Source organism: Culex quinquefasciatus, chromosome 3, assembly GCF_015732765.1.
Source record: "Culex quinquefasciatus strain JHB chromosome 3, VPISU_Cqui_1.0_pri_paternal, whole genome shotgun sequence".
Lineage (NCBI taxonomy): Eukaryota > Metazoa > Arthropoda > Insecta > Diptera > Culicidae > Culex > Culex quinquefasciatus.
This window is the reverse complement of record NC_051863.1, coordinates 24,950,682-24,962,981: the sequence shown is the minus strand read 5'-3', so window position 1 is coordinate 24,962,981 and position 12,300 is coordinate 24,950,682. Positions and strand designations below refer to the sequence as shown.

General features: G+C 33.4%; 1 protein-coding gene across 9 annotated transcripts in view; it reads left to right on the top strand.

Annotated features, from left to right (window-relative positions):
* LOC6041930 (F-BAR domain only protein 2) overlaps positions 1-12,300 on the top strand; it is an 84,235-nt gene that overhangs the window by 53,322 nt on the left and 18,613 nt on the right. For 6 of the 9 annotated variants that reach the window (XM_038265716.1, XM_038265709.1, XM_038265707.1 and 3 more), the window contains 4 exons: positions 1,445-1,543; positions 1,613-1,709; positions 2,177-2,803; positions 7,687-7,896. In XM_038265716.1, coding sequence (XP_038121644.1) covers positions 1,445-1,543; positions 1,613-1,709; positions 2,177-2,803; positions 7,687-7,896 — 1,033 coding nt within the window. The remainder of the gene's footprint in view (positions 1-1,444; positions 1,544-1,612; positions 1,710-2,176; positions 2,804-7,686; positions 7,897-12,300) is intronic. The other 3 variants (XM_038265711.1, XM_038265710.1, XM_038265712.1) reach the window with 3 other exon arrangements.

Below are 12,300 nucleotides of genomic sequence, written 5' to 3'. Positions count from 1 at the left end.
TAATGGCCAGCTTAGAGTTATGATTCTATTTCATTTTGTCATATTCAAACTTGAGTTTGGCATTGTTTTTTTTTGGTAAATATTTTTAATTGTTTAACTAAAATCATTAAGTAATTAAAAATATGTTTTTTTTTTTCAAGTGTTGCCTTTAAACTTTTTTTTTGAGAGTATGGGTAAATTACATAAAGCTTGATTTTCAGCTTTCGGAAAACTTAAATATCGAATAAAATCCAAAATTGAAAAACATTTTCTACGTTTTGAAAAAATAAAGAAAATTTTGAAATTGCAAAAAAAAAATCCAAAAAGTTTAGAGTTATTGCAAAACTGTTAAAAAAATTGTCTCTTCAAACATTTTGCTCAAAATAAGTGGTAAAACATAAAAATTGAAAAAAAAACAGTTAAATACTGACCACTAGATAAATTAACATTGATTAAAAAACAATATCAAAAATTACAAAATTAAAAAGGGAACTGTCAAAAAAAATAATCATAAATTCCTTGAAATTTTTCTAAATCCTTTGAATGAATAATATCAGCAATTATGTTTTAATCATTCTTCGATTTAAAATGATGATGAAGATTTAACAAAATAGGAACGAAATTTTAAGTTCAGTTATCTTTGACTTTTTGTCATTTCCAGATGAAACGAAGTATCAAAAACTATACTTTCACCAATTTAAAAAATAACATGGAAGTTATAAGTATTGTTGAACTTTCGATATTTTTTTAAAGACTAATTGTTTGTGTTTCTACTCTGAATCATAATAATTAAATTCCATCTTTGAAGTTTTTTTAAATTGTTGTTTAGTTTCTGTATTTACAAAAAATGCCTATATTTGGATTATTTTTAAATTCATTTAATTTTTTTTCGGTGGTTAATATTGACTTTTCTTATAGAAAGTTTTTTGTTTGAAATCATTCTTTGAAATCATTCTTTAGATAAGAAATGCGTATTTTTTTAGCATTCTGGAAAAGTCTGGAAAAAAGTGGGGAATTTGAAAATGGGATTTGAGTGGTCACCCTGCTATTTTACAATTTGGAACCAAAAGACGCGGAATGGAGATGAATCTACGGTTCAGGCTGGAACTAAAATTATGGTTGTGGATTTCGGTAAGGCTACCGTGGCGGAACCATGGTGTGGCCCAGGCCTTATGTAAACAACTAGGACTGCCTAGAAACTGACAGCAACAATGTCTAACCACAACTTTGATCTCAATGTTGTTTTTTTTTCAAATTTTGCAAGGTACTTGAAGTTGACGTCCGTGATGGGGAAGCTTAATTTGATAGTAACTTTGATGCATTATAGGTACTTGATGTTGACGTCCGCATTAGGGAAGTGGATGCCAATGCATTGGATAGCATTTCAAAATTATTTATTTAAATTTTCTAGATGTTTAAGTGAGGGTACAAAATATCTAACGACCTTTTTTCTCCCGTATTGCAGCGCTTCCAGGACCTCGAAGAGGCCCACCTCAAGCAGATGAAGGAGTTCCTTACGTCGTACATGGAAATCGTGCAGAACAACTTCGACCTGGTTGGCCAGGTAGGTTAAAACTTACACCAAAATTGTAACAAGTAACATTCATTAATATCCATTCTCCCAAACACAAAGGTCCACCACGATCTGAAGCGCCAGTTCCTGGAGCTGACGGTGGACAAGCTGCTGGAACAGTTTGTGCTCAACAAGTACACCGGCCTGGAGAAGCCAGGTAAGTACGGTGGCGTCCCCTGCACCACGATCAGCCCCGCGAATCTGGTCCACGCAAATTGTCAGACGTTTCGGTTTTGATTTAGACGCTAACGTGTTTGAGTTTTTTTTTTGAGTTGTTCATGTCAAGCAAATTTTCGTATTTGATTTTGAATGATCTTGTCATGTTGCTTTCGGATTTTGATTTGCGCGACAATAGACTATTTTTTGGTTTTGATTTTTTGTAAAGTGCATAACACGTGTAAATTCATACCTCTCAAGATGCGAATCTCGGGGGCGCGACAAGCTTTAATTCGTTAGTTTTTGTTCGATTATTTTTGAACTTGTTTTGTCTGCGAATCGTAAAAGTCGCATGAAGAAGAGCAGTTTTGTTTTGCGTTTTGTAACTCTATGTTTGGTTTTGTTTTTTTTTCTGTGTTTGGTTTTTGATTTTTCTCTCTTCCCTTAATTCATGCGTGCGCGCGGCAGAGTTTATAGAGCTTGATTTGGTCAACTTGTCCGGTGGTTCCCTAGCGTCGGCATCGGCCACCAGCAATAACCTGCTCGTGAACACATCCATCAGCCCGAGCGCGGCGACCAGCCCAGGAGGAGGAGGAGGAGGAGGCTCGGTGACGGATTCGCCGGCCCTGTCCACGACCAGTTCGTCCCAGCCGGTGCCGATTGTGAAGAAGGAAAGCAACCTGCGGAGCTGGTTCACGTCCAGCTCGAGTGCCGCCGTGCCGACCAACTCGCCGGTCAATCTGTCCACGTCGTCACCGACGGCCTCGGGGGGAATGGCCGGACGGGGTGGTGGCAACCTGCTGGACGCCCTCGCAGGTAGCGCCGACCGTCCGCTGTCCCCGGTGGCGGCCAGTGGGGACTCGTCCGCGTCCAGTTCGGCCCAAAGTACGGCAAAGACAAGTAAACCCTTTTACGGCGACTTTCTTAGCAAGACTAATCACAATCAGTCAACACCACAAAACAAGCAACAGCAAACGCCGCAAATGAAACAGGAACAAGATTCGCAACAACCACCACCACAACAACAACAACAACAACAAAAATCTTCCCGCCGCACTACCTCCCTTTTAAATCTCTTCATGTCTAACTCCCAGGGTAATTTTTTTGAAACTATTGATTTATTTTTCTCTACTCAAAATTATTTCAATCGAAAAAAAAAACACACAACACTTTCATCCGATTTAGTCACCAGCATAATTATTCACTCTTTTTGACAAAATACTCTCTCCGACAGAATTGCGTTTTGGCACACTTTGTTTCGCTCTTTTCACTCTCTCACACTACCTTCAAGAGAGAGAGAGCGATAGAAACGCAAACGCAACTCTCTCAAAGAGAGAAAAAACTAACACATCTCAAAATCGTTCACCGTTTTGTTGGAATCATTCGCAACCAGATTTGTGATTGACACCCTTTTACCACTACGTTAACCCAGTGTTCATCACTTCAGTTGTTCTACACTTCTTTGTTATTTCGCTACAATTTTCCACTCATTTTTCTTTTATTTAAAAAGTGGTAACTATGCTGCGCGCGCTAAATTGTTTTCTCACGTTATCTTTCACTTTTCCTGTGTTAATTTTCGCTCGTTTTTTTTTCTCTCTCCTCTAATTTCCACCCACTTGTGTATCCTGCCAGTAGTAGTCTCTCTTTTGTACTCTCACACTTTTTGTTTCCCTGTTCTTGCTATCAAATCTCTGGCGGGCTGCTGAAGCCCACCGGCAACTCGTCATGTAGTAGACCATAGAGACACGGACATAAACACACCTACAGACACGTTCACATTAACACATGTGATAACATTTTTTTTCATTATGTTTGTTGCTGAAAAGATAAAATTTACATAAATTTTTCAAATTTAGCTTTGAAGCATGCAATTTATTCTTTGGACCGAAGTAGAGAGCTAATCTTTACAAAAAAATATATATATATAAAGCTGAAAATCTTTTTGTAATGTTGTTATGAAGAATGTTTCACTTGAGAATGACATTTGAGAAGTGCGTAAATTATTACAATATTTTTGCATTTCGTAATTTAAATATTGTTACATTTCGAAACCGTTGCATCGTATCAAAAAGTGGTCAAATAAAAAAATATAGGGGTTTTGGCGGGCTTGAAAAAAACTACACTGAAAAAAATACCCCCCGCAAAATTAGTTAAAATGCAGCCCTCTGTCACGGCGGCCATGTTTATGCAACCTAAATGTTCGACGCGAACATGAAGACAACAAAGAAGATGAAGAACGGACTTGCTGTCAAAATTTGAAAATAAACAAACCGCGTGGTAAAAAAGGCATAATTTCATAATGTTGAAATGATTTACATGAAAAAATAACGACACGGGACGGATTTCCAAACACAAGCTCCCGAAGGACCCTATCCGCTAGAGACTCTGGATTAATGCCTTCGCGATGAACTTATTGTGAGTCCCCAAAAAGGTCGGATTCTACACAAGCACGCGATTCCTTCGATTCCCTATGCGAGTCGACAGCGGGAGTGGGCCAGTCCTCGGAGAAGGTTATCGAAGGATGCTCGGAAAGACCAGCTCCGCCACAATCACCGGAATCACGGATGTTTCAGCACTTGGTCGGTTACTCCCTGCCGGAGATTGCAGCGAGTTGTTCGGAAGGATAAACAGCGGGACTTGGCCAGTCCCTGGTCCAGTACTACCCGGCAAATCTTCCGGAAACAACAGTTCTCACCTTTTTTCGTAACAGATTTGCACACACAAAAGTTATGTTTCATGAAGATTTGGTATAAACAAAAAGACAACACCAATACTGCTACACTCACAGAGCCCACGCAGCAGTATTAGTGAAGAGCCCACGATAAACAACGTGGGCTCTTCACTAATACTACTACGTGGGCTCTTCGAGGTTTTGGTGACTGTCAAACGTTCTAGCCATTTACAGTGGTGCCAGAGGGTTGTTAAAATGTCAAATTTTAAGGTGAGCCTTTAATTTTTTTTTCGTTTTTTTTTTGTAGATGAGCAATTCTCTACGAAATTCGTCTTTTTTTATCTAATTTTAATTTTTGTATTTTTTCATCCGACTGAATCTTTTTTTGGTGCCTTCGGTATGCCCAAATAAGCCATTTTGCATCATTAGTTTGTCCGTAAAACTTTCCATACACATTTGGCAGCTGATATATATTGATATTTGAAAATTCAAAAATCTGTATCTTTTGAAGGAATTTTTTGATCGGTTTGGAGTCATCGGCAAAGTTGTAGGTATGGATAAGGACTACACTGAAAAAAATGATACAGGGTTATTTTTTTTTGTGATTTTCAATTTCACTATTTGTCACTGAAACTTGAATTGCAAAAAAACACTTTTCATTTTTTTTAAATTTCTGATACGTTTTATAAAATGCCAACTTTTCAGAAATTTCCAGAATGTGCCCTTTTGAAATGTTAGTCTTTGTTTATTTTTTTAAAGTATTGTTTTCGAACACTCTTCATTTTTTTATATTCTGATAAGTTTTAGGGGACATCAAATGTCAACTTTTCAGAAATTTCCAGAATGTGCCCTTTTGAAATGTTAGTCTTGGTTTAATTTTTTTTAAGTATTGTTTTCGAAAAGATCGGAAAATTTCACGAATGTTTCATATTTCAACATTTTAAATCGAACCATAAGTTGCTGAGATATCGACATTAGAAAATGGTGGTTTTTTGGGTGAGACTTAGAAAACATCAATTTTCCTGTTTTTAAACCTTTGCATGGCAATGTCTCAGCAACTAAGGGTCGTATCAACAAAGTTCATAAAAGCAAAATATAGAGAATTTTCTTAGCTATATTTTTTTTCAATAGTGGGCAAATGTGCATTAATTTTCAAAAAATAAAAAAACTGCGACTATTTTCAAAAAAGTTACCTAAAAATGGCTATAACTTGAAAACGGTGCACTTTATCAAAATTTCACTAAAGTACTTTTTGATTGCAAATTTAATTTTTCATCGAACTATAAAGTTGAATTTTTTTTTGCTACCAATATTTCGATTTTTTGAAAAAAAAAATCAGTATTAATTCAAAAAATCATAACTCGGTCAAAGATTTTTTGCACAGCCTGGAAATTTCAGAAAAGTTGGCATTTGATGTCCCCTAAAACATATAAAAAATGATAAAACATATTTTTTTTTTTGCAAATCAAGTTTTAGTGACAAAAAGTTAAATTAAAAATCACCAAATTTTTTTTTACCGTTTATCATTTTTTTAGTGTAGTCCTTATTCATACCTTCAACTTTGTCGAAGACACCAAATCGATAAAAAAATCCCTCAAAAGATACAGATTTTTGAATCTTCCTACATCATTTTTGTATGGACAACTGCCAAATTTGTATCGAAAATTATATGGACAAACGATGCAAAATGGCTTCTTTGGGCATACCGAAGGCACCAAAAAAGTTTGAGACTGATTAAAAAAATACAAAAATTAAAATTCAAAAAAAAAACCGGTTTCCTGGAGATTTGCTTAATAGTCAATCAGGAGGCTTTTATGTAAAATTGTCTAAAGAGTCGATTCCCGTGTTCGGCCTTTGAAAATGTTGTATTTTTTCAGGAGAGTTGCTCCATCCTGTATTTTTCGTGAGGTTTGACCTTTTCTATAAACATTTGTAACGAAAAAAGTAATAATAGTGGGCTCACCTCAAGCTTACCTTCAAATTTGACTTATCAACTAAAAAATCAAACACTCTCATAGAAGTGGTGTGCAGTTTTCCTTCAGTGTATTATTTTTTTGACAGATGCCCGTCAAATATAAATAAATAACTTTCAAGCCTCCTCAAAACATTGTACAAAAAATATTTCAAAATTGTTTGCTTCTACCCGAAAATTCAAAATTTCCATGAATTTTTAATCTTTTTTTCTAATGTGGAATAATGCATAAATATTCCCTGAATACTTTATTTTATCCAACCAAGTTTTTTCATATTTTTTATTCTTATTTGCACAATTTTTCTAGTCAAATATAATTTTAGTCAAATATTATTTTTTTAACATTACTCTGCTTTGCCTGATTTGAATAACATATTTTTCATTGTTGCATCCTTCTTTGTTTTCATCCAGGCCAGGCCTACTGCGTTAAATTAATTGCAAGGATGTTTCGTTGTAATGTTGTGCATTCATTCATAGAAACATTTTAGTCATGTTTTCATTATATCGGATCATCCAATTTTCTTTGGAAACATTATAAAATGTGGAACATTTTTTCCTCAGAATACAATTTTATCTATTTTTCTTAGTTGTAAATTGTATTCAAGGTTTGATTAAAAAAAATTTACAGAATACAATTTTCAAAAAAGAATTACATAACTTTTGGTTGTGCAACTCAACATTAAAAAAATGCACAGAATAATTCAGCCGCATTTTTAGCCAACACGAGATCATCACTTTGGTTGACAGAAGATGCTTTTTCCCCCTTTTCGCTCTCTCGCAATTTTCAATTTGAATATCATCTTCAAAGGAAGGAAACATTTTCATTCATGATAAAAGCGCGCGAAAGTACCCACCCACTCAAATGAGATGGGTTTTCGTATATTTTTTTTCCGGTAACAAGAATGCATGTGCTACTCTGTCCTAGTTTCGTATTTGGTTCAGGAAAAACAAGATTGAGTTTTGATAATTAGCACTGATATGGGGATCGTCAAGTTAGGAAGGAAGAAGCCAAGTTTTTTTAGCCTATCTAGCCAGAAAATGCCATCCATTAAATTCAATTTTGTGTTAAGTCTACTACGAGTCCAGAGGTTACAGTCATCAAGTTTCTTTCTTTTTACATCTCTTTTAACCTGCTAAATAATCTTTTTTCAAACTTTCATACTTACACTAAACACTTTCACATTAGAACATAGTTCTCGATTTCGTTAAAACATGATTCTTACTACATTTTTGCAACTTTTTTCTCTCACATATTTTTTTTTTCAATTCTTGCAAAAAACCTTAAACTCATACCAAAAATAAACTATATCCAACAAAACACGGGATACAACACAGGAAGTCGCGAAAGTCGGGACTCGACGACGAGCGGTGGGGCCGATTCGGTGGTGTCCACCAGTACGACCGGCGGCGGCGGTGGTGGGACGGCTGCCATTTCGGCACCGACCAGTCCCAACGATGCCCACGACGGGAGCGGCAACGGCAACGGATACAACGGAGTGGCCAGCTCGTTTATAGGACGGAATCCGCTGCTGAGGGGATCGAAATGTAAATTTCGTTTCGTTCGATTTGAGATATTTTTTTTTTATTCTACGAAATTTTCTTGGTTTTTTTTTATCTGCAGTAAACAGTCGGATTTTTCTCTCTTCTATTAAAAATTATTGGATCTCCCCTGTTTTTTTTTCACTAAGTTTCTTCCATTTTGATCGGTTTGAGGTTGTTTACTTTCTTTCGTCAGATTTTCTTACCCTCATTTGGTGTAAGTTTTTCCCTTCGATTTGCTATCATTTGCGCAGGTTTCTTCACCTTTCTCGGCGAACACACACTGAACACTCTTTTATCTCATTTCACCTCGAACAATTCGAGTTTTATTGGTGTGGATTTTATTACTCAAGTAGTGGCAATCTTTTCTTACAAGTAGTTAACAGAGTAGAGTGGTTCTGTGACAATTTCCAAAGTTGTAGAATCAAGTAGAAAATAACCAATTCAGTCTTATGAGGGTGACTTCGGTTTGGTTTATTAATTTTTACAAAGTATTTTTTTTTCAGTAAAACAAATTACAGGTACTGTTACGATTACGAATGTCTAGATACATTTTCATATGCAGCAATATTTTATAGATTGTTGACAATTTTATTGAGACCTTTTTTATTTTGATCAAACTTTTTTTAAATCCCTGTGTCAAAAGGAATATTTTGCATTTTTTTTTATTTTTCATAGGTTTTACCATAAATTTTATAAGCTATTTATAACATTTCAGAAACAACAGGTACACGGAAAAGCCCAGCTTTTTCATTTTATATTGTATTACTTATAAGCTAAAATATTTTTTTCCCCTGTTTTTGGGTAGAATGGTGCAAATCCGCCAACATTATGATTTGAAAAAAAAAAAAATACAACTTTATTTTTTTTAATAGACCGCACCATTTTCAAGTTTCATACTTCAATTCTGAGATCAAAAATTTCTGAAATTTTTTGTTTTGCTGTTTAAATATATGTTTAGATTTTTTTTTAAACTATGTGCTATTGATTTTCTTAAATTTATTGTACATTTTTTGAAAAAAAAGCGCCAATTTTTTTTCAGTGTACCTAATTAGACCCTATTTTTTCAAATCAAGAAATCACGGAATTTGTTGCAAAGAATTCAATGTTGAAAATGTTTAACTTTTTTTGTTTTTATTTGCTCATAACATAAAAAAATCTTCTTGACGTGTCAAAAGTGCCAACATATTTTTTTACGGGTTCAAATGTCAGTTAAAACATATTTAAATCATTTTTATTGAAATTAGTCAAAAATATCACCAAGGTTTCATAATGTAATATTGAAATAGATTTTTATAATTCTAGGAAAATTACTCTTTTTTGCAATTCCGTCGTTAAACTATTTACTTTTTTCTCTTCTTAAAATAACATAATCTAAAAGTTATACTTTACGATACCAGGGCTGAACATTTCTACTTTTTAGCACTAAAATTTTAAATTAAAATGATTAACATTACACAGTAACATTTTTAAAGAATTATTTTTTCATTTTTTTTAACAATTTAGAAGCAACAGCGCTTAAATTATAAGTAGGGTTAGTGAAATTTCACGATTTCGCGGACAGCGTGAAATTCGTGAAATTTGGCTATTTCCGTAAAATCCCGTGAAATTGTATGTTTTTGTGAAACTGTAACGATATTTCTTCAAATAATTTATCAAACTCAAATAGGAATGAAAATAATCTTATGAATTACAGTGAAGTTAAGCAAATGGGGTAATATATGGTTAGTGATTTCATGTAGGGGAGTTTGGGGTAATATGGACAGTGGGGGTAATTTGGACACCCCTTTAAAAATCGCGTTTTCTTCGGATATAATGTGAAAACGGCAATTTAAGTGATAAGGCTAGTACTAGTAATGGCCTAGAAGTATGGACAAACCAAAAAAGTTGGAATAGTTTAAGTAGTTTTGGTATAATATGTAAAAGTTTCCAAAGGCCAGTTGGCACTGCCTTAAGTTCTAATATTTGAGGGTTGGGAAATAAGGTTTTGCAGGAGTTATATGGCAAAAAAGTGGACAATTTTTGTTTAAGGGGGTTGTTTGGACGATGCCTGAGATATGTACGTATAAAAATTGTGCATTTTAAATTGTGTAATTTGGACATGGCTTGTGGGGTAATTTGGACATACCTGAAAGTCTACCTGTCAGACAAAAAAAGTAATTTTCATGGTTGGTTGAGTGTTTAAAGGAATTTAGATACATTTAGAGGGTTCAAAACACTCAAAAAGAAATGTGACCAATGAGAACTTCCACAAAACCCCAATTATTCATTTTAGATAAATTTATTCCAATATTCGAATGGATGAAAATCTGATTACTGCAAATCTGGCGTTCAACTAGACTCTAATGTTGATTGCTTTCAATTAATTTCTTTGACATTTCTAATTTCTTTGCTGGTTTATAATAATATTTAAATTTGAAGGGCTACAGAATGTAAAATAAAAAAAAAATGATAGTTTCAGGTTAATTAGTTCTATATAAAGATTGATTTATATAAATCCAAACGATACCATAATCACTAAAAACTATACTTGTGCCTAATCCAGAATCAATGTTTAAATCATTTCAGAATTAATGAATCAATTTTGTATACTACACTAAACTATTTGTTATCTTCGTATTGAATTATAGTTCTATCACAAAATATATTTAAACCTTTGATGAAATATTGTGAGCAAAAAAACACTTAAAAATATAAAGCAATTTAAAAACCAGGTTGATGGATATAAAACAAGCTCAAAAAATCAAATGTTTAACTTATTCTTCAACATGTGTCCAAATTACCCCACAAAAGGTGTCCATATTACCCCACCCGGCATGTCCAAATTACCCCACAAGGCATGTCCAAATTACTCCATAGGGGTGTTCATATTACCCCCACACAAAAATGTGGGGGTAATTTGGACACCTTTTATTTTTTGCGATAAAAATGGATTTTTCATCAAAATTTATCGAAATGAATGACATTTTTCCATCAAATATGGTCTCTATTATCCTCTGGTGTTATCCACATTCCTTTAAAATATCCATACAGCCCGTGGCAGAGCAATTTCCTTAGGGTGTCCAAATTACCCCACACTCCCCTACGGCTTGAGCTTCGTGAAATTTATCAATTTTATTCAATCAATTTTTTTTTTTAATAACAGAATAATAAATATTTGATCCATTAAGACTGTTTTAGTTAATTTTATTAGTGTTCAATTGAAAAGCTTAATATGAATCATAAGGAAAATTGTTCAGTTATTTTTTCAGTTTTTTAGAAATGTTGCTGCTATTTTATTTGAAAGGTATGGTTTCAATAGAAATTAAAATAACCCAACTTTGTTTTATTCAAAATAAAATGAAGATTATTTTTTATCTTTAAAATTATCTTTCAAAAACATTTTAAAAAATTTCCTGAGTCCTGTTTAATTTTAACAATATTTGATTATTTTGGTGGATGATTCCCGTGAAAGTAAAAAAAAACTCTTTTTTTTTTGTTTTCTGTTCTCATTTAGAATTAAAATATTGATTTGATTTTAAATTAAGTTTTCGGTAAGTGAGGTGAAAACTTTATAAATTATTTTAAATGGGCTAACTGTCTCATTTTGTCTTAACAAGATTGTTAAATCTTGCTTTGATATGAAATTTAATAAAATGTCAAATGATAAGACAGAGCCAAATCAGCAAAACTTTTAAGCTTTACTAGTCGAATATTAAAAAAAAAAAACGGTCCAGTAAATGAGAAAACGCATACCCTACATTTTGTTTCAAAAAATATATAGAGCTCATCCATAACCCAGGTGGAAACTTTTTGAAAATTAGGAGAATATTTTTTTGTGTCGCGTTCAAGTTTGGTGAAGAATTTTTAGGTTAGGCTGGTACAAATATTTTTAAAAGTTTTTGTCACCCCCCCCCCCCCCCCCCTTCAAAATTGGCCCGAAAAATCAGGGGGCAAAAAAAATATTTTTACAATAAACTTCAAAATTTCAATGAAAATTCAAGTGCAACCAACTGAAATCAAATTAAAATACATTCTTCTGCATTTAAAATCATTTTTAGCATGTTTGGGTTTATTAAAAAATCTTAAGATTTTTTGAAAATTTTCGATGCAAAATCTTTTTTTTCGATACAATTTTTGTTTTTGTCAGATCTTAGATTTTTTGAAAACTAATGATTGCAAAACAACTGAACTAGTGTAAAATGCATTTTAAAACACTTTTTTCATTTGATTGTGAAGACTATGGCTTGTTATTTAAATTTTTATATTTTTTTATTTTTTTGCCCCTTGACCTTGGTCAGGGCCGAGGGACAAAAACTTTTTTAAATATTTGCATCGGCCTTATTGAAGAATAATAAATAATAAAGCATAAAAAGAAGTTTCTGTGATTTAAACTCAAGATTTACGAAGTTATTTTAACATTTTTCTCGT